The 23,354-nt window shown below is 38.7% G+C and overlaps 1 protein-coding gene across 2 annotated transcripts in view; it reads left to right on the top strand.

Annotated features, from left to right (window-relative positions):
- The window catches only part of CDK14 (cyclin dependent kinase 14), a gene marked incomplete at both ends in the record, with an annotated part of 262,343 nt that overhangs the window by 121,644 nt on the left and 117,345 nt on the right, over positions 1–23,354 (top strand). For both annotated transcript variants that reach the window (XM_082015334.1, XM_082015335.1), the window contains one exon: positions 17,220–17,314. In XM_082015334.1, the coding sequence (XP_081871460.1) occupies positions 17,220–17,314 (95 nt within the window). The remainder of the gene's footprint in view (positions 1–17,219; positions 17,315–23,354) is intronic.

Genomic DNA, 23,354 nt, shown 5'->3' with positions numbered 1-23,354 from the left:
CATCTTTGTACTGGCATAAAATATTATAGCAACCATGTTAGTCAATAAGAAGCATGCACTAATACCTTCTTCACAGGAAGCAAAACATCAATTATAACCAAAACACTGCAAAAATACATCTTATATTGAATCTATGTATGTGAGGAAAAAAAGACGTTCTTTCTTTTCCCTCCCCTGTTTTTGTTTTGGTTTTTTTCAGGAGCTGCTTTTTCCTTTGGCCTAGCTGCTGCTGGGTTCTGTAGGCATGGTTGTCTGGGTCAGGCCGTTCCTTCAGGAGACATCACTGCTCCGTTTCCTCTCTTGTATTTTTCCGTAGGCTGAAGATTGTGTTGCAAATGTTTTAGTTCAATTTTTCAGTTTTTGCTGGGAGAGGTGGGAGATTTCTCATTCAGGAATTACACGGAGCTGAAATACATGCTTCATAATGGGATCTCTTCTTGCAGGCATGGGTGGAGTTACTGCTTTCAGGCTTTATAATCAATATGAAGAGAATAGCATTTCAAAATTAGAAATTGACCTTTACTGTCTTCTTCAAAGCAATGAAAATGAATATCCGCATTATTTTACTTCAGAGTGTTCCTCCCGAGTAAGCAATATAAAAAAGGAAGCTGATAATGTATCACATTTTTCTGCTGAGATGAAGGGGAACTGGATGGTTCAGAGACTGGTAATAGGATATCGAGACCTTCCACCTCTGACCCATTTATTAAAAGACAAGCCATGACAGTGGAGTCTAAAAGTCATCACTATGGGATATACAGATGTAGAATCTGGAAGTGTGTATTTCTGAATTTTTAAGGCCTGGGCCACTTGTCATAAACTTCCACAGCTTCTCACCTGGCAGCAGATTTAGCTGGAGCTAATTGAAAAGTGAACGAAGAACAAAGTGAATGGAGGAAGCCTTGTAAATAAGAATACTTGTGCTAAACTTGGGTAATTTGTGTCCGTTCTGATCTGATGCAGCTTGTTTGTTGTCCTTCTTTTGGGAAGCTTGTTGCAGAGTTCCCTTAATGAGTGCAGAAATGGTACCGACCAGTTTTCTTTGTTACTTTGGGATGTTAGGAAGGAGTTAATATGAATAAGGATGCTGTGGATTTTGCCTTGAGAAGATGCTCAAAACTTGCACTGTCAATGGCTGCTAATTTTAAGTATTTAACTTTTTGCTCTGGATCTCCTGTGGAAGCTTCCTAACACCCTTTTTTTGTCTATAGGTAACTTAAGCTGAGAGTTAGTTCCCTGAAGCCCATCTTAGTTGTACAGCTCAGGTAATTACATAACAAACAGGCTCAGGTTTTATTTAGTCTTTGTTATCACCTGGTTTTCCCTGAGCAGAAGCAATCAAGAAAGTCAAGAGGGTGGTAGGAATCTTGGTGTACCACCATGCTAGCTTCGCAGACAGGGTGATAGCAGTGCCAATGTGGCTGGCTTCCATCTAAAAAACCATTCTCCCTGCCCTCATACCTCCTAAAACTTGAGAGGACAAAGTAACCCAAGTTACTGTGATAGATTACGTACAACTGACTGGACAAAAAATCAAAACTGTACTTCCAAAGTAAAAAGAAAAACTGTTAAGTCAATGTATTTTGAAGTTCTAATTTGGAAGCAGTCAAAATTGACCCACTTCTATGTGGTCCAAATATTTCCAATATTTTATAATTGGGAAAAAATATAATCTACTCTACTTTTTACACATTCCATCCTCAAATGGCAGGAAGAAACACACACACACTCATTTCCCTTTCCCCCTATTTCTTTGAACTCCAGGACGCACGCTTGCTCTTTTGTGTGCTGCGAGGGCTGAAAAAATGTGTTTAATACTGCCGAGAACATTTTCATACAAACATTCACTGGATTGTGTGAGGGTTTTATTAAGAAAATTAGAAGACACAAACCCCAAATGTTTAGCACATTAAACTCTGGACAAAATAAAAATTTGCTTTTGTTCTTTCATTTCTGGTTTTCTCAGCATAGCAGTGCCTGCATTGCCGCCGGTAGGAAACTGCCAGTTCCTATAAGGGGCGTCTAACTCAAAGCAAAGCCCAGCAGGTCGTAGTCCCATTGAAAAAAAGCTGTAAAGAACTTTCACACTTTTCCAGGTTATTTTCTCTCAATGTGTCTGTGCTCCTACAAGATAGTTTTCAGTTTGCAATTAACGTGTTTTTCAGGAAGTCTTGGTTATAAAGCTGACATGGTTGAAATACTGGCTTTGCATCAAGATTTCTAACAGAATTAACATTCGAATCGCTTGAAGCCTTGTTCACAAAGCAGAGGGCTATTTGCATAATCAAAAATGCTTTATTTTGCATGCCAGTGGAGAAGCTAAGGATTGTAGCTATGGCTCACAAGTTTCAAGTGATTGGTATTGATGTGTGTTTGTATGCTGCTGTCTCTCAGCCTTGCTTGCACAAATAACTACAAATCTATATAAAGGCAAAAGAAGAGGTTTTGGAGCAATGTATAGTCTCCATCCAAAGCCTGATTAAGTAGGCTTTGCTTAAGTTGTCAGTGTAAGGATTAGATGGACTTCCCACTCTACCAAATGTGGATGAGGGTTGGGGGCACTTTTATGGCTGGGTTGTTGCGAGAGGATGGATGTCTTTCTAGAAACATGCTCAGTAAAAATTTATGAGCTTGAAAATTGCTCCTTCTATTGAGGAGGTCAAACTAAATAACCTGTAAGAGTATATATCTGCGAATAATGGGTTCAAGACTTTCTTAACACCTTCCTGTCGGATTTCTGCCAGTAGTCCAAGAGGCTTATGAATTACATTAATAACCTTCCCATCTTGCCATCAGCCCATGCATTCATGTTTTTCATCCATTTTTATGGCTGTGGAGAGGGTGGTAGAATGTCACATTCAAAGAATTTGTTTCTTTGCACATGAATAACTCTTGATCAGACTTTAAGAGCATGAAGCAACTTCTAACCTCTCTGAGGCAATGGGAAACCTCTGGACCTTAAAAAAAACCCCAATCCTTAACTATTGGGGGATTTTATTCCTTTCTTTTTTTCTAGAATGAACTTCTGATGTGCTATTGCTGTTAAATCAAGTTCTTCAGTGAAGTTTGGGTGGTGGAAGTTTTAGTTCCACAAAGAAATTTGGGTTATAATTATTGCAACTTCAGATTATTTGACCTTAAAAAAGAGTGTGATGTGATCTAGCCTTTTGTTGCTAATATATGTCAACTAATTCCATTAAAAAATTATTGAAGCATGATATGAAATTCTTAAACAAAATTTGTGACATTTTCAAATCTTAATTGACTTACTTTTAGATGGATTGAATTTTTTTAAGAGACTCAGAGCTTTCGTTATCAGTGCTATTTAGTTCTAATTAATTTCATTTATTTAAAAATATACTAATTAAAAACTTGAGGTTTAAATTAAAAAAAAAAAGGAAAGCGAGGTTTAAATTAAATTAAAACCATCTTGGATAATGGATAGCTCCTGAAAAGAGAATCTATGCTTTTAAGCCTTCAGTATAACAGTATGAGCATTTATTCTGGTGTGTGTTTATTTGTTTGTTTATTATATATTTATTATACCTTTGGAGTAAAAGTTACTTCTCATATGCATCTAGGTCCAGAAACTAGAATAGAAATTGCATTAGTCTCTATTCTTAGGATTTTAGGTTTCAAAATACTTCAGTCTAAGCACACCAGTAAGAGGAGTATGTCCCTTTCTGTACATTGCTTTGGGGCTGTCAGCAAAAAGGTGGGTTTTACTCTGGTTCGTACATCCAAGTTCGTTGTAGAGTTTGCTGTTTTTATGGTTGACTGAAATACATACATTTAAAATAGTTCAGTTTCTCATTCATTTGTTTTAATTACAGAGGCCATTAACCTTGTAAAATCATTGACAGAATCATAAATCTACATCTTTGAGAATTATGTAAACAAGTTTATAAAAATTCTTCAAGTGAAATGAAAACCAAACTGCACAAAAGGACTAAGTTTTATTAACAGCACTTGGTAAAGCCCAACAAAATGTTGGAAAAATACATCCAGATAATTATACACCCCTTCATGGTGGGGGCACCACTGCAGTTCCTGTGATGTGTAACACTCATTGTGTAGTTAAGGTTAAAGATACCTTCAAGATATGGATACTCAACCATATTCTTCTCAAATAAATGGTTCTTAATATTTTACATGTAGCTTATTGTGGTCACAGAGAACTTTGGGAGAGGAATGTGTTTTACTGCCTCAGACCAGCTTTGTTTATCTGTGGAGATTCTGTCTGTTTTGAATGTTACCAGGTTGTCATATCCAAGCATCCTAACCAGCTGGGGGAGAGACATTTTGATGGGCTTGTTGAAGTCTGTGATCTGTCATCACAGGGCTGCTGAGCCCTAATTAGAAATAAATGAGTAGTGTTCCTGTGCCTGTTTCATGGACTGATCTTTCCTTTTTCTGTTTGGGAACATTTCTGTTCTGCTTTCATAGGGCTGGTGCTATTTGAAATACTGAACCGAGGTGGGAATTTAGGGAGGATGTTTAGCCTTGTGAGTGTTAGCACTTTGGCTGCCACTATTTTAATATGCATATCTGAACTGGAATGTGCTCTTAGACTTTTGGATGTAATCAGTTCTTGATTTTTAGCCAAAGCTTTCTGGCATGTTTTGGAACAGGGATTTAATATTCCTCATTTAGTAAGTTCCTTCAGAGGTGCAGTTTACTGTTGCAAAGTGTCTGACGTAGCATACGCACTAACTAGCCATGTTGATGGAAAAAAGAAATTCATTAGCATCTATGGGTACTTGCTTCTGTCCTAATTTTTCGGGTCAGAGTGTGTTCCCTGGGCAGGAAAACTCAGCCCACAAGATTTGCTGGCTTTGTGGACGTCATTCTTTGATTTATTTGGGATGAGGTGATGATGAACAGCAAACCACTAGTGAAGAGCTCCAAAGACTTCATAGTGCCTGAGCTGTGTTTTCCCGCATATTAGGATGTTCTCACTTTAGTTGTAGAACCTAAAAATGTGTTTGACCTTTTGCAGCATCTCAAAATACCGTTGCAGATGAACTTGCTTCAAGAGTTGCCTGGAAAAGGCTTATTTAGAGCAACATGTGTTCCGAAGACTCTCAGAGGTTCAGAAACTGCTTTGAAGCCTGGTCTTACGTGCATAACATTGCTTACACTGAACTTAAACTTCTGTGCAGTTGCACAGAACTGTGGAGCCTTATGTCTGCGTGGGGCAGGTTTATTTGTGTTCTGTTGCTGAGATGATAATCTTGTCTTTGACCATGCAATACTCATACATTTATAAGGAGATTATATCCAATAGCTCCATGATGTTCAGGTCCCGTGTTGGCAACATACTGAGTGGTCTAGTCCAATCTCTGTTTGGTCAAATCAAATTAGCAGCTAAATTTGATTTATTTTTTTTCTCTTCACTTGATTTTTGCTAATACAAAGGAGCTCATCATTGGAGTTGCTGCTACACTTCCTGATTCAGCCACACAACCTGTTAGTATTTTATTTGCGTTAGTCTTTCTAACTGAAAATGGAAGTTACAGAGAACTACATGTAGTTCTTCTAGATCCTGCTGCTTGCTAAGGGTGCCCTACTTGTTTTCTGTTCCATTTCTGCTCAGGGACAAAAACCTTCATGCCTCATGTGTTTGCTTAGCAAGTCACTTTTGTATTCAGCTATAGTAATAAAGAAGACAGATTTCAAGAGACCCACTAAAGAATTGTCTATCCCAGGGCTCATGTACTATGTGGGGTAATGAACCAAGATTTAAGCTCTGTTGGCTTGTCCGGAGCTTGTGAATGACATTCAAGTCCCATTGTGAAACTGGCTTTTTACTTGGCAATTTTCATTGCAAAAGTGTCAACCCCACCCCACTTTGTATTTAGTTGTGGCTTTTTTTCTGGTATTGACACAGTTAAAAACTCTGCATACATTATCCATGCATTTTTGTCCCCTTTTCCCTCTAGCCTTCTTGCTCCACTTTCTACTGTGCTCTGGCAGCCTGGAAGAAGAGGACTGCCCCACTGAAATGCCAGGCAATGTCCATGCCTGGGCAGTGGTAGAGAGGAGAACTAGGAGAAATGGCGGTTAAGAACAGATGTTGGTGTGAGGATCTCAGGAAAAGGATTACAACTAGAACAGGGGGTCTGGAAGAATGCAAATTACAGAGGCCATTCAAAGCAGCACAAGGTGTTGAAAGCAGTAGCAGGAAGATGGGAAGGGTTCGTGACTTTGGCCTCAGCCAGGAGCCTATGGGATGAAGATGGGGAGTCTTCTTGGACAGGGCTAGCATTTCCCACCCTTTTTGTCATTAACAGGGTTGAAGAGAGGGGGGAGCAGAAATGAAGCAAGGCACCTGGAGATGTGTTCAGCCAAGAACAGGTTTGGGATTGTGATTTTGGAGAAACTGTCAGAAGAGTTTTGCTGCTGACACTGTCCCATCTATAACTGACGTTGGATTCCAGACTTCTTGGCTTAAACTTCTGCTTCTCCCAAATATCTGAATGTTCAAGCATGCTTAGGGAGGATGGATTCTCTGGGGGTTTTTAGCTGCTAAAATGCAACTTTAAAGTACAATTTTCCACTGACTAGATGTAAACTTTGGCAAATTGGACAGATTTTCACAAAAACGAGAAAAAGCATGTCCTTGACCTGAAGTGTAACTTTTGAAGGCCGCCTTTCAATGAATGAGATCTGAGAACTCTTTGAAGAAAAGGTCACTGATATTGAAGAGTGTATTTGTTCTTTAGTCCTCTCTTGGAAAAGGCTGACCTGTTTTGACTGGAACAAACACTGTTAGACACAAACTGTAAAAGATGAGGACATTGTTTAAAGTTTGGCAAGGCAATAGTGTCATCTTACAGGACTGGTACTTTAAGAGGCAGTGCTATCAATTTTGCTGCTGTCATTTTTAATTACTGTAATTCCAGAAAAAGAATTTCATCTGGAAAAGCAAACAGTAAATTGCTGTAATTGTAATTGATGTATGACACAACAGCGTGGAAGAACTGAGTGTATATTCAAGGGGGCTGGGAAGTGATGTTTTATATCTGTATGTAGTAGACAAGACAAGCTGTCAGCTGTTGAGCTGGCCTTTAAAAAAAAAGAGTTCTTACCACCTGTGATGTTAATGGGTTATGCTGGCAGATCCCTTTAATGTATTTTCTCACATTTCTTGGGTGTGTTTTCATTATGTTGTTGCTCAGAATGCCTTCCAATATGGACTCAGATCCATAGTTTGGTTGATGTTGTTCAGCTACACAGGTAATTGTGAATCTGTACTTGAAAATTATGGGGATGGCTTTAGCAAAAGTAGGAGGATAGAAATGACTAGCTTACCTGAACTAGGTCTCTTCTAAGCATCACTTAACTTTCCCATCACCCTGTCACTATCAGCTGTGGCTGTCAACTCTGTGAAGCTGAGACATTCCTTCAGCTCATGTTTTCTCTTCTAGCACCTCTCCTGCTCTCTCTGAGGGCCAGCTGCTTTTTAAAGAAACGTACAGGGTTTACCATCTTTTGCTTAAAGGAATATTTTTGTCCTTTAAAATGCAAATTTCAAAGTTGAACAGTGTCCACAAGGTTTAAATAAGCTGCTCTAGACAGTGACATGGTAGTACAGATCTTCACTGTCATTTAAATGTAAATTTATAAAGTTTGCAGTCATCCTGATTTAAATTCAGTTACATTCCAGGATGAATAAAGCAAAAATCCTGGGGGTCCAGGTTTTCTGTTTCCTCCTGATTGCTTGCACCTTAAATTCAATTAACATTGTTGATGGGTGCTATGAGCTGCAAGAGTAAATGACAATTAAATGACAGGGTGAGAACTGAGACGATGCCCAGCGACCACAGGGCAAAGGCAGAAGGAGGACAGCATATCTGTTCTTTGTGAGCTGATAGGGCCTTTACGTGTCGAAAGAATGCCTAAACTATATTTTCAGATTATGTGATTGCAATGTGGATGACCAGCAGTGTTGGCACCAAAGGGCTTTTCTGTCGGTGGTACAGCAAACAGCTTCTGATACAATCGCTTTCACCTGATTTAGCCTGGAAAAAAATTTAACCTTCACTTGAATTATCAGTGGGGTTTGCTGCTGTAGTGTCTACCAGCTTGCTTCATCCCTTTATTATTGCTTTTTTTTTTCATGTTGGAAATTAGTTTACAAGTTACTTGAGGGAATCTTGCCATTTTGTAGTTTCAGTGCTTAGCATGTTTTTGCGTGAGAAAGAAAAATCTAATGCAAATCTTATAATAGACATCAAAGAGATCTAGCCCGAATTAAGGTTATTTCCTGTCCTTAAAAATGTTTTTTAAAATGTTCTAGATATTCTAATTATGCTTAGAAGTATACTAGCTCATTATTTGACTTTTTAGTGTGAGTTATGCTATGACTGGATTTCATTAACTTCATTATTAAAACCTTGTTCTTTTCCCATATTTATTTCACCTCGTTCTTTTTTAAGTTGCAGAGCAGTATGCCTTATTTTCACTGTGATTGATTTTGTTTACTAAATATCTGTAAAAATAAATATTTGCAAAAATAAGTATTTGCTAGCTTTCTACTGAGACTGCCTTTCTCTAAATCATTCCACAAGAGACAAAGTGATGCCATGTTCATTCCAGCATTATTTTCCAGTGGTGGGCAAAGAGGCATGCTGAGCCTCACCCACCCAGAAGAAAAAAATTGACATGATCCTTTAAAGACTCCTGTCTCACTCCCTCTTTGAAAAATAGCAAGACATATGCCACAAGCGTTTTTTTTCTGCCGCCTAAAATGTGTGCTGACAAATCTGTCTGCTTTTCGTGCGGCATTTTTGCTGAAGGAAATGGCCCACTGAGAAGTACAGCAAAAATAATTTTTTTTTTTTTTTTAAAACAGCTTCTCTGTAGAATTTCTCATTTGTAAGTATTGGTTAAAGTATGCTGGTAGGCAACTGTGTTTCATGTTAATGCAAATAAGTTCTATTCTAGGATGTCTTTCTGTCTTCCATGTACAAAAAAAGTTATTCATTGTGGGTACATACGGTGAAGTGATTTATTGTCATATTGATGCTTTGGGAGAAGTGACTAACAAAGCTCACGCCGACTTCAGAAGGGCACAAGTTTCAGTACTGGTACTGAGTTATTTAGTCCCTCATTTAGACAGTGTAATACTAATATTGTACGTATACAGTTTACAGCATAGGATCTTTATTACAGACGCAAAGTCAATCATTCAGAGGTTGTCAAAATTAAGTTTACCTGTGAAAACTTAATTTGGTCCCTCTGCTTGTACTGTTCATTCCTTAATTACACAACAGCACCATGTTTGCTCCCGCTGTGTGATCTCTGCCTGTGTCAGATGATGAACAATTAATTTAATTCTGTGTTCTTGATGGGTGGCTCTAGCTGTATGCGCCTACTGTGCGTTATTAGAACACAGATGGTTTTGAGATTTTCTAGAACACTCATCACTGTACTGTGACCACTTAAATATTGGTTCATCTTCTCAGCACCCCGCTTGCTCAGAGTCCTTTTAAATTATGATTTTGAGATGACTTTCAAAGTACTTGCATAGCATTGGGTAATATCAGTGTACAGTGTTGCTTGGGGTTCTGTAATAATTGTGTGCGCTCTGCACTTCTGATAAGCATGAATGAAGATCAGAAGTTGAAATATGCAGAAAATGAGGAACATGGTGGTGATAACAACTTGAGTGACTTAATGTGATGCTCAGCCAATGGTAGAGATAAGATTAAAGATCAGGTTGATTTTCTTCTGACTTGATCCTGGTGGACTTTTCAGCTTCTCTGACAGATGGGCAAGGGCCTTCCACTGAAACTGAACAATAAAGCTGGATCAGGTTCATACCTCAGCCTGTATAAAAATAAAGTTTAAGCATCCACTTCTTCCATTCGTGGGGAAAAAAAAGAAAGAAATAGCTGGGAACAGTTAATGGGTGCAAGCACACAAGTTGGTCACTGCAGGATAACTTCGACTGTGAATTTACAGGTTGTCAAAGTGTGAGATAAATGCAAGACAGATATGAAGCAGCTGTGTGCTGAAAGCTCGTACCTTGGCTTATCTCATGGTAGTGACTTCAGGAATGTGTACCTTGGAGAAGCTGAGTTAGTGTTGCAGAAGCCCCTATAATTATAGTCGGTCTTTGCTTTGAGTGCTTGGCATGGCCTTCTTTAATTTGGATTTTTGTTTATGTAATTTTCTAAGTGTTTGAAAAAACAAGGTGGAAACCCATATTCTGTTGTCTGACGTTGCATCTCACTCAAATGTTTCATCACATTTGCAAGCTCTCATATGGACACGTCCTGCTTGGACTGAAATGCTAGCTGGTAGCTGTCATAGGTTGCTTCTGTCTGTAGACTGAAGTTGGAGGAGAATGAGGAAAACTGCCAGGCATTTTCACTGATTCCCGCTGAAGCAGCGGATTGGGAATCTGCAGGAGTCTTGGGTTCTGATATGTGCGTCAGTGGAGAATATGTGCTAGTGTCTGTAGGCTCTTGTCTACTTACCCCCCAAGTGTGAGTGCTTGTCCACCCCATGCTCTGCATCCTGTCCCTTTTCTGTCTTGTCTACACGCTCTTACTATCCACTTCCTGCATTTTTCCACCTGTGAAGGCTGTTTGGTTGTCCTCTGTCTTTTCTTTCTCCTCACCCGGCCATCCTAGCTTCCACTGTGAATCACAGCCCCTTGTGCCATCTCCCCTTTTCTGTGTTTCTCCTTCCTTTCACACTACTGATAGTCTGACCGAAAGAGGTGATTTCAAAAGCTTGTAACTTGACCAAATTTGAGAATTTCCATGGATATGGTAAAAAGTATCTTTCTTTATTTCCAGATTTTGAACTGCAAAACATGCAGTTTAGAGGTTGGTATTTTTTTTCAAGGGGAAAGTTACTCAGTGGGTTACAGAAGTTGTTACTAAAGCCTGTTTTTTGGAAGATGGGAGGAACTGTTTAGACTGAAAACTTCCAAAGAAGTCATGCTAAGGTAGATATTTATATGAAAACTATGTCTGAAATTCAGCAAGATAACAAGACTAATAACAACCAGTGACAGTTTTATTAGTAGATTGTGCTACTATTCTTAGTCATGCTATGCATGCATAAAAAAAGTAATAGAAGGACCGCTGCTTTCACATCCTGCCTGCTTTGTAGAGTTGTTTTCTGTACACACTGACATATTTTTGGTTTACACAGCCTCCTCCTCTTGAATACTGAAATGGACAGTGAAGGCAAGATATGACTGGCTGCTACAAGATAGGAGTAGCGTATTACAGTCTTTTTCTACGAGAGTCTGGCTTTAATAGGATGATGTCTCATTATTTTTAACCTCCATCTGTACTTGTGTCTGAAGAGCATTGGGAACAATACACAATGCGTAAATTTATATCTAGAACATAATGAGAGAGACCTTCATTTCATATTTCAGCAGTCTTCTGTATATCTGTTAGCATAATATACTGCAGTGCTTTTTGCAGCTTATTTCATCAGTCCTTCCAATGCTTTGTTCCAGTTCAATAGGCAAAGATGTTTCAGCAGGTTTGTGACTTGCCTTTTGCTTAGGGGACTGCAGTTGTGGCAAGAAGAGCCTCGGAAGGTGCCTGTGTGTTGTTCCACACACTCTTTTGCTGCATTTCTTCTTTAATAACATACTATGCTTTGAAGTAGGAGCAGCAAGTAGAAACTTCACAAACAGAAAAAGTTCAACCCACTCGTGTCAGCCTGAATTTCAGCCTGAGAAGGTAGATACAGCTAATGCCATCCACGTAGTCCCTCCAGCAAAGCAGCCTACAGTTGAAGGGCTAGCAAATCCTTTCTTGCAAGGATGTGAGGCACTGTGTGCTTCCTTAATGCCAGACTGTCATTTTTTCTTGACATTCTTCTAATGAAAACTAGAATAAGGACCATTTGTTACATCTAGAAGAGACTGTCATGAGGTTGGAATTGGCTGTAAAGAAGGTAATTCAGCTAAGCCTGCATAATAGTCCATTGGAACGATTTGATGCTTTTTCTGTTGTTCTTGTAGCTTACAATTTCTTTGGAAATTTGGTAAGAAATTTCCTCCCAGAAATTTTTCCAAAGATGAACAGTGACCTATATATCTTCGCTGCATTGTGTCCACTAAGATCAGAGTGGAAGCTGACCGATTCTGTGTATTTATAGGTGTGCAGCTCTAAAAACAATTACTTGGGATTATAAATAATGATCACTCTGCAGAATATATCCTGTGGTGAGAAGATGGAAGTCCATGGTCAGTGTGGTCTTACCTAGGATGTATAGTTTTCACTGAATTGAATTTTGTCACTTTAGGGTTGGAGGAAAGCAAAGCTATTTGCTTATAGTAAATTATTTCAGATGGGTGAACTGAAAAATAGCAAAATGTAGATTTGGGGACTGCATTTCTGAGGAGGAAATTTCTGCACATTTATTACTGCAAAACCAACAGAGTGCTGAATTCCTGTCTCTGTGCTAGAATCCTAAGTAATGTTTTGCACACAGAAAATCCTGCTGTGTGGGAAGTGGATGAGAAGTGTAAGGGACATTGTGCTCCAAGGCCAAATTTTAAAAAATGCTATACAAGTTGTGTAGATGGAGGCATAAATTGCTGGGAAGGGAAGCAGAACTTCTGTAGTTTGTGCAGGCAATAAGGCACATTTGAGTGTGTTTGTTCAGAAGACATGATGGGGGAAAAACCCAGAGATGTTTTCTCACTAAAGATGCCTTTCCAGGAGAGCTCAGAGACCGAACCCAACTGTTTATGTGAGGAAGCTGGCACTTTGTCAGAGAGCACCATTGTGTCTGCAGCGTGTGACAAGCCACAGAATTTAACAGATATGTTGCTTGGCTCTGAAGCACAAGAAGTTACTTGTTTTCGGAAGTTTGTGTTACTGACTGGAACGTGCATGCTTTGGTGTCTCAGCAATTAAAGATGCACCGTTGCATTAGCAGTATTAGATAGGTGCAAGCTGCCATGATGTGCTCTCTCCAAGAGTAAAACTCTCCCAACGAGAGATGTCCTAGAGTGACGGTGAGAAAGGGTGAACACTGCATGTGAGCAGTAGCATGGGAAATGGTGAGCACTGGGGGTGCGTGGTAGCCCCAGAGGACACCTCAACTACTATATGCTGAGCAAAGCAGGCATTTTTATAGCAATACTTAGAAAAATTATGTGAATATCCCAGCCTTTGCATATAGTAGGAAATTCGAGAGAGTATAAGCAGCAGTTGTACATTACAGTGAATAGGAGAGGTTGATTTCTTCTGCTACAGCTGAGAAAAGCTTCCAGGTCACTGAAATATCAGATAATTTGGAAATCATGGGTGGTTCTTCTGTCTAGGTCCGAAGTGGAGATTTGTGATTTTTCACAAAGTGAGAACAAGATGAGCGGCAGGAATTGCAAGACTGAATTAACTGTGGTAGGATGATCCGAGGACCATAATTAATGCTCAAGCTTTAAGTACTTGCCATGTCTGAATACCATCTTTGCTAGTGCTGCTAGTGAAAAGTTCTTATTCCTGCATGTGGCCTGGGAGTGGACAGTAATAATTACCTTTGTTGATTTTGACATGCAGCTGTGAAACATTACTTTATGGGCATGCTGGAATAGCCTTTTTCAAAACACACCAAGTGTTCTAGAGGTAAGTCAAGGCTGATCTAAAAGTCACAAGGCTTTGTTAATGGAGTGTCAGGCTTGAGCTGATGCTGTAAACCCTGGAGGGAACAAAGCACTGATTTACTGATGCTACTCAGGTTTTGGGTAAGAGCTGGCTGCAGTCCATCTGGCTTGGCTTGCTTGTAGAGTGAACATACTTTAGAACCCGGCTCATGTGGGAAAAGCAAAAAGCTCCTTAACCAACACAAGCAATAAGGCAGCTTGCCAGGAGCTTATAATAGATGAGAGCACACCCTTGTTGGAGGAGAAGTCTGTGATGGTTATTCAAGCAAATACAATGTGTTTCCTTCAGGTATGTAAATATGGTTATTAGCCCTTGATGGAGAAGTGCTGAGTGTCGGTACTTTCAATGGCTCAGGTCATGAACTTAAGTACAAGTTACAGAAATTACCATCTTGGATGCTGTTAATTATTGAAATATGTCACCAATTCCTCTGCCCTGTTTTTCACTGCTAGAATTTGCTGTAAGAGAATGTGCAAACACAGGTGTCAGAACAAGCACCTGCCTGTTCAAACGCATATTATATTTTGTCCAAAGTGTTTTGAAAAAGCATTTTACCATTATTTGCTGCTGTGTCTCCTCAGAACTCTTTGGGGAAATGAATTAAAAATGCTGCCATCTGTTTATCTTAAATTTATTGCTGAGGGTGCTAGCAGTTTTGAAGCAGCATTATATAATTTAGTTTTTAAAAATACATGCCAAGGATACAGTGATACTGGTACATTGGTCACATTTTTGTGAGTTGTTGCAATGATTTTTTCAACAGTATTTTAGTCTTTTTAGCTTTAAAGAAAACAACTCTATGTGAAATCTGTGAGTGATAGTCACTGGATGGAGATGGAGAATTATTTTGTTCCAGAAGTAACACCAGGCACAGCAGCACCTGACTTCTCGCGGAGCTCCAGTCGCAGCTGCATTGGCAGCTTCAAAGGTGAAGTCAGGCTTGTCTCAGACTGATGCTGATAAATTCCCTGGACTCTTTTTCATTCTCTTAGATGCAAATTTCTAGATTTTGTCTTTGAATTAATGGAGCTCATCCAAAGTTCTATCCCCTTTGAGCAAAATGTTGCCCAAAAGAGGAGGTGTATTGGTTGGTTGTTCTGAAAGGGGATGTTTCTGGAAAAAAACACACTGAACACCATCAGTTCCTATTTCATTTTGTTTTTAAAGTGCTCTGAGGAGGAAGAAACAGCTTTCCTATTTCAGACACCTTTTTTTTTTTTAATTTCTTTTTTCCCCCTTTTTTAAAGCAACAAAGCAGTATTTTCACAAAGATAGTCTTACTGGTAAAAAGTCCTGATAGAAGAGCACATGGGGTAATTCCCTTACTTTTTACCAGTTATGCTTGGTTTCTCACAGTATAAATTGATAGTGGAATTGCTTCCTATTTCTACAGTGTAAAATTAGTGCAATTAGGATGATTTTGCTCTCTATACTGTATTATTTACTGTATTTCACTTGGACTAATGGAGAAGACAGAAATCTCACCCTGCAGGTGATGTTTTGTAGTTCTTGTAATATATGGTAGATATTGAACATTGAGGCTGTAAAAAGGGGAGAATTGGGTATTAGAGAAGATAAATAAGGGTCGGGGAGGGGACTGAAATGGAAAGTCGGTATTTGCAAAGACCTCAGGGTAAGCTGCTTTCAATGTACTGTTTAAGCTTTAATGACCCATATACAGATTTTAGCAACAAAGTAATGGCCAACTAGGGGAATTAAAGGCCTCAGGTGATGATCTGAACAACAAAAGCTGACAGAGGTCATAAATACTATTACAGTGCGACACAGGCTCTGCTAGGAGGCACTTCTTATGTTACCAGTCTCCCTGCGTGTATGGTCATTTGACAGGGTTTGAGGGAAGAGCTGGTAAAAGCTCAGTGACTCTAGGTGGACTCTTCTTGGAGTTCCCTCAAGGTTAAAAGTTCCCATTTCTGGTGGAAGGTGCCTTTCAGAACGGTTGTTCTGGTTATCTGTTGTTTGTATCCATACCTTTTTCAGTAGCAATTTTTCATTGTTGTCCGTTAAAAAACCCCAATGTATCCAAATCTCTCTGAGCTTTTACTGCAATAAATTCTCCAGATTTTAAGATGAGGATCCTATGAAGATTGTGCAGTAAGCTTCTACTTAATTAGAATGTTAAAAGTTACTAGAGATGCACTGACCAAACGTTTAAAAAGAATAACTGTAATTGCAATAGCTGATTTACAGCTCAGTGGCAGCGTATTCTGAGCACAGGAAAGATTCCTGTGTGCTTACTCTCTGAATAAGGTGTGGAGTGCAGGCTCTTTTGAAACAGTCCTTCTCACCTCTTCAGCCACGTTGAAGGGTTGCCTCATTGCTGGTCATGCAAGCTTGCTCACGGGTTTGCAGTCCTGTCATCAGGATATCTGTGATACACTCTTTTTGAAGCTGCTGTATAGTATTTTCCCTTTTGCTATCTACCTTCTGCCTGGTGTGAACTCCAAAGTTTTGCTGCTGAGGATGCTTGTAGAGGAGCACTGATTCAGCCAGGTGCTGCATTGTAATTGTTGTAATTGTGTTGCTTCCTAGAGTGACCAGCTTGTAAGGTCGATCTTCAACGTGTGAAAGATGATATGTATTTACCCCAGTTCAAAGCCAGATGACCCCTGGAGTTACTGCAGCCTGATGGAGCATCCTCAATAGGACAGTGAGAGCTAATATTGCCATGGAAGCTCCCTAGCTTTCATTTTGTACAGTAGCGGAGCGAGACACACGTTTGTTGTTTCATTATTTTCTTAGACAAAAGAAGAAGGGTGGCAGAAGAAAGTTCCACGTTATTCAGTACAGAAACATGCCACTCATCTGCATGCCTTTGTATCTGTATTTACTTTGCTATGGTGACTGATAGTCCTGCTCAGATGTATGCATGAGATGACAAGGCACCAATGACAGAATGACATTGGTAACAACACATGGCTTGTCAGCGTATATTGCTAAAATATGCCATGTCTTGTGGAACATTAAATATGTAATATGGTATGAACATTAAATATGTATTACGGTGTAAAAGTAATTTAGTGGAGATCACCTGCTATTAAAAATGGTGAGAAAATACCATATATTTATTCTCCTGAGCTAATACAAATGATTCCATCAAACCTGTGTTATGTTTGAGAGAAAGGAGAGTTATTACTTAAAACAGTATGCTTAAAGAAAGCAGCTCTGTTGTGTTGGATAGGAAGGATGATGTTTTGAAAAGACGCACTTTCATCTGAGACAAAAAATTATCTTTGAGTGTAGAAGTGAACTTGGTGTCTGGTTGATCAGATGTGAGTGCGTGCTTCAATTAGAGGAGGCTGCATAAGGAAAGGCTAGTGAGTTTGACCAACAAGGTGGAGAAAATAGCACTGAATGGGAAGGCATGATCTTCAAACACACTGAACGTGTGGAACTGCTGGACATAGAAGATACTAAAGTACAACTGTTGTTTGTCAGGTTATGAAACTCAGATGTCAAAAAAAATTATCCATGTCACTAAACAAAACCAACAATCAGTGTAAAATATTTGGATCCATTTTAAGATAACATGTATGTTTTGCTTTTCAGCTTCACTTTTGAAAGGATTGAAACATGCTAACATTGTGCTGCTTCATGACATCATTCACACCAAGGAGACCTTGACACTTGTGTTTGAATATGTGGTGAGTAAAGTAACTAATGTTCTGGATATGGTCCAGCATGTATTGAATTTGATGGAAGAGTTCTCTTTACCATAGGTGATCTATGGTTCAGGCCAAAATATCAATTTACTCTTCAGGAGAGTGGACGCTATAAGAGATGATGCTTTGTAGTGGAGTGGGCTAAAAGTGGAAGGCTGGGCTAGACTAGATTCAGAGATGGAGACAGAGCTCCTAGGGCTCTTGAAGGACCTTATACTGTTCAGTTGACTTTTCAAACTTGTTCCTTACTCCATTTCCTAGTTCATTTATTAGAGTTTTTTCTTTACTGATGTGGTTGGGTAACTTGAAAATAGGTGTGGATACTGTAGGTAAGAAGAAGAACAGGACCGATATGCCTAACAGGTAGTTACTTCATCAAAAGCATGTAACAAGTTTAAATGGCTTTTGTTGCAACTGGTTTGTGCATAATGTCTTTTTATAAGCAATGTCAGTAAAAAAGAAATGTGATGCACGCAATTTAGAATTTTGGATTATTAATTTTTGCCATGACTAGTATTTTAGCTACTAATTAAAACTTCAGTTTACATAGTACACAGTGTAATGATCTAACTGTGTTCAGAGTATTACTTTCCAAAGTCTTGGGCTTGGCCTCCTAATTAATCTTCCTAGTTTTTCTAAGACAAACATATGGCATTTATGTAGAACTACTTCAGCATTTAGCTGTGGAATTATGCAATGCACTATCATAATTAACCTCCCAGTTTTCACAGATGGGGCCAAGAACATGTAATTTAAAAGAAACAAATGAGTTTAGAGAAGGTTAGCTTTTCAGTATAATACCTGTTATTGTGTTGTAGTCAGTAAGACACTGCGTTTATAAAGCACAGTGATTACTAGTTTTATTCTTAGTACATCCCTGCTTAAGACAGATGGAGTTGTTTTGTTTGTTTCTTGGGAGCATGCCTTAATTTTTACATGCTAGTGCCCACAGCGTCTTGTCTGGAGAAGCCATTCACCTTGTCTGTTTACATGGAAATGCTACAGTGTAATAATATGGGTGTTCATCTACAGGAGCCTGCTGAGCAGTTCCATGCAGTACGTAGTTTTTTACCTCAGGTATAAGAACATTAATGAAAATTTAATTCCTTTTCTTAAAATTGGCGATTCTTGTGCTCCTGACTTATACACTGAATTAGCATAGGAAAAGCCTTGATATTTAATTTTATGTAGCGGTCAGTGTAGACTTATTTGCATGACTTTACACGAATACATTTTACAGTCCCTTTTATCAGCGTCTGTATTTAGCTGTATTCATCAGGACTAGTTGGGAAATGAGATATATAGAATATGTTTCTCCCTAAAATACATGTTTTTGCTGATTATGCTAATGTCAAATTTCTAGTTTTTACATCCAGTAGTAGTGTTTGCAGACTCTGACCCCCAGCCAGGTGTTATATCATGTTGCTGTCTGTGCTAAGCGCAGACTCGGCTTCGTGCAGCGGCTAGTTCATCTCCACTCGCTTAGCTGTTTGTTTTTCAACTGGGTGCTGGTGGGATCAACCCCGCTGGTGGTTGCAGCTTTTTGTTCCTGTGGTGTTTGGTAGCTGTTGAGACTGTTTCAGGATCTCATTTAGTAATGGTTTCTAGCAGCTGTCCCAAGTAGCATTTTAGTATGTTGGTTGGTGGGAAGATTCTCTCAAAGTGGTGTTTGGGAAGAAGGGGAAGAATGCTTTGTTCTCTCCAACCAGCCCAAGGACTGTATTGTAATGATGTTGTAACTTGTTCCTGTGCCTTGAGATGACAGAATTGCTTAACAAAAATCTGTTTTCGTTGTTAATTCATTGTAAAGTTTTATAGGTTGATCAAATAGCTAATGTTATCTGATAGTGCTTACTACTGGAGAATGCCCATATAACCTGAATTGAATTCTTGTGGGTGTACGTGATACAGGTTTTAATCGCATCATTGCAATGACCTTTTTTCCTTTTGTCATTCAGCGCATAATATGAATGTGCAGAGACAAAAATTACAGTTGCCCATTTATATCTACAGATTTTGGCTGGTTGACTATGCAGTCTAGCTGTGTAATTGGTGTTACTGAGCTCTATATCTGTAGTGTCTGTTTTGTTTTGGTTTTTTTTAAAACACCTGCACATGGTTCAGCTCAATAATATGAGTGATTTTTACTGAAATCAGTAGAAATATTCATGCAATTAAAATTACATGGTGGCATACATTTTTGAATGAATGACTGAGGCCTAACAAACCTAAAAGGCATTGAATTTTATTTACTTCATAAAGTGACATCATGCAACTGGTACACCATTGCCATTAATCACTATTGGCTATTTCAAACATAGTAAAAAGCATTTGAGTGAGATGTCATAATTAAATTAGGGATGAACAGTTAGTGATCCAAGAGTTCTCAGAAAATGGAGACTTTGGGTCACGAGGTTGGTGATGATTCCATTGGGAAATTAATACTGATGAAACATCTGAGCTTATCAGAGGTGTTCGGTTTCAGCGTTGACCCTGAAAGAGTAGAATGAAATTTAAATTTGTGTAGCACCTTTCATTACAAAATGCATTGCAGTAATAAGTTAAAAGCTGAAAGCAGAATAGCTTCTGAAAGGAAACACGGCAGTGATTAAATTCTCTGGGTACCTCAAATTAGAATTATTTTTTTTTTATATGGAGGTCTGTCAGATGAAAACATGACAGAGCTTTTTAACTTTAACCTTGGTGGTGCCCAGAAGCAGGAAAAGGCAATCTTTAAAAATTCCATCTGACAGTTAAAGATCAGAAGTTCATTCTCCATATAAACATTTTGGTGGTGAATGTGAAGCTGTACAGTTCTGTGGAAGAAGAGATGGGGGCTTGCTCCTATTGAATGAAAGAACTTAACTGAAAATAGGTTAGTATATACAGTACCTTGTTAGTAGGGCATAATTTATTTGTATGCTTTGGTAGCTCTTACATCGGCTATGATTGTTGTTGGTCATTCAAGCGTGCGGAAAAGGGAGCTGAGAGCTCAATTGTGTCGCTGGATGACTGAGCGCCAGTGCTTGTTACTTGAGGAGTTTTGAGGATGAGCTGCTTGGAATCATCTGTACAAAACCTGAAGGGCTGATAGTCTTTCATGTATGAATGGTAGAGAAAATGGTTTCCGTATAGTCAACTGGGATGTGCTAAATAAGACCCCAAAACAAAATGTAAAATTTTGACACATTTTGCGTATGGTATCTGAGACTGCAATGACTTCCAAAAGAAAAAGGTCAGTTCAGCTTTACAGTTCAATGGAGCATGACTGTTCAAAGAAGTTTGTTCCCCTTCTTTCCAGGCTCTGTTCAGGTGTTAGTTTTTGCAACCTTCTGGGCATGTCAGCTGTAGTGCACGTGTCATTGATATAGCCAGCTTTGCCAAAGGAAATGATCAATTTTACAGGTGAGATCTCAGACATATTGAGAGATCTTTTAAGATGGGTTCACAGCTGTTCGTTCTAAAATGATCATTAGCTGCTACCATTTGTTTCTTCACTTGTTTATTTAAAAGGAAGATGGCTGTATTTAGAAACACTTAATTGCTGAAAGGCAATCCTAACCAATATATGTTGCTACAGGCTTGGTAGAATGATAATGAGGTTTTTAGTGTTATGCATAATTATGTAAGTATATTATTATCAATAAATGAACCAGCAACTTCTCCTATTCCTGGTTATATAAAAGTGAGCTTGTATAGCAATCCTTTACATTACACTTTCAACATTTATGAACTAGATTTGAAACAAGAACAGATACATTTATAATTGGAAGTATGAGTAATGAGTAATATTATTTCTGCCTCAACAGTGAAAAAGCTCTAGACTAATCTAATAGTGTAATTCAAACCCAAGCATTTTCAATTACCTTGCCTGTTTTAATCTTTGTGTATGTTTTTCCCTCTTAAAAATTACTTTCCATTAAAGAAGAAAGTTTAATTCTCATTGCTTTATTCCAGCAGCTAAAATAGGTTGTTATACCATAAGTTGGCTTAATAAAGTTCATTAGTTACATTTTCCTCCTATTTCCTGTAAGAAAAAAATACGTGTTTCTCATTTTAATGCAGATTAGAAATTGAGATGTATACTCTTTATTGAAATTAAGAGTTACAGAGCCGAAATTTCAAAACCTGAGATTTTCAGTTGGTTGTGAGACGTCTTAGAAAAGCATTATGCAAGGAAATGCACTCATTACATAAAAGGATCAAAAATTTTTGCATTGAAAATTTTGAACTTCTTACAACTTTTGGCTTGAACACTATTATTGGTTTTCTGGTTTTATTTATTTTATTAGGGAACATGTGTTGAAACTAAAGGTAGGATGGCAATGCTTGTTTGTGAAAACAAACAAAAAAAGCCACATTATTTTAGTGGATGAGAAAGCAAGGAATATCAGTGGAGTCCCAGAGCTGCTTTTGAGTTCTGATCACAAGGATTGTTCAGTGGTGCTTAATACCGAAATTAGGGAAACTAGGAAAAAGGAAGGAGGGGTCTTCTAATCCTTGATTGAGAGTGAAACTTATTTGGAGGCTGCATTACCTTATTTTGACGTGAGAGTGAAATGATGGGCAATTTTCTTCCTATTTGAGGTCAAGGTGCTTGTCCTGCCACGGTAAGCAAGGACTGAAAGCTAGTGAAGCTCTGCAACAAGTCAGATAACTCCTGCCACCCTCTTGGCAAACACCCCTGCTTGCCGTGAACATGCTTTATCCACCCTGGGCAGGAGTGGAGCTGTTGAGGGCTCCCAGCATGGGAGCAGTTGAATTTAGTAGTTTCCATTTGCCTTGACTAGAGAAGGAGCTGTTCCCCATGCCCCAGGCTTGCCCCAAGTTGCACAACTTAAACTGCAGTCAAAAGATGACAGAACAAGGTTGAGAGGAAGCAGAGAAAAAGGAAATCCCCGACTATTGAGAAGAGGCAGTAAGGGAATACTGCTCTTGGGAAAGCCTTGTTTTTCAAGCTGTAATGAGCAGATCAGAGGCAGGAGCAGCTGATGTCCTAGTATAGGTTGGAAATACAAACAAAATCACCTTCGGGAGGTAGGGATTCAAAAGGGATTTCAAAAGGAAATTGCTTGGTGCTTTGTCAAGAGGTAAAGACTGGGGAATCAGTGGGAAAGAAAGAAAGAATGAAAAATTGTATTTAAATCTAGATAAAAATACTCCATCTAGGCTAAGAAGTTTACACAGGTCTAGTGGGAGGAGATGTTATTTGGGTTGCCTTGTCGTCCTGACATTGCAGGATCTCACAAAGGTTGTGTAGACTTTATACGGAGGGTGCATACTGATGAATAGCTGTGTTAACAAGATTAATCAAGGTTTACAATCCAACAGACTGGGAGGCTGTGTGTATCTGAATGTCTGTTCTTTGTATACTAATGTTTTTTATAACCTTACCAAATATTGGTTAAACTTTCAGTGTGTGTTTCACTATTTAATAATTAGCATATATTATTTATTCTTCTTTTTATTAAGTATTAATAAATGTGTTCAGTGCAAGTATTTAAAAAAAACAAACAACCAACAACAAAATCAAAGCATAAAAAACATCCAGAGTTGAACTGACAGATGGAACACTGGAAATCACGTGAGATATTCTGTCTACTCACAGATCTCAGTTAGTTTTTTCGTAAGTTACAGATAAAACTTTCAAACGTTATTGTAGTCCATCAAAAACACATACATGTAGTAAGATGCATATGCCAGTGGTAACACTCTACTCAATACAGGTAAGGCCACCACCCGAAATGGTAGACTTGTACACACAAGGAAAACGTGAGTTAACTGAAGATCTGAGGCGGGGGGGAAACAGGAATGAGCAAACATCTGGAATAAAGGCTTCTGACTAAAAGTTGTTTAACTCTAAAAGTTGTTTAGAGTTGGGCAAAAAAAGGATGACATGGTTACAAACCTTTAAATATATCATAGAGAAAGACAGTGACCTATTTCCATGTCAGTGGTAACAAGAATAAACAAAAAAAAAATCTGAAATTGCAGTAAAGAAGAGAAGGATTAAGCTATAGGA

The sequence above is a fragment of the Phaethon aethereus genome (assembly GCF_964289735.1).
Source record: "Phaethon aethereus genome assembly, chromosome: 2".
NCBI lineage: Eukaryota > Metazoa > Chordata > Aves > Phaethontiformes > Phaethontidae > Phaethon > Phaethon aethereus.
Note: the sequence above shows the minus strand (reverse complement) of the source record. Positions and strands in the feature narration are given on the sequence as shown.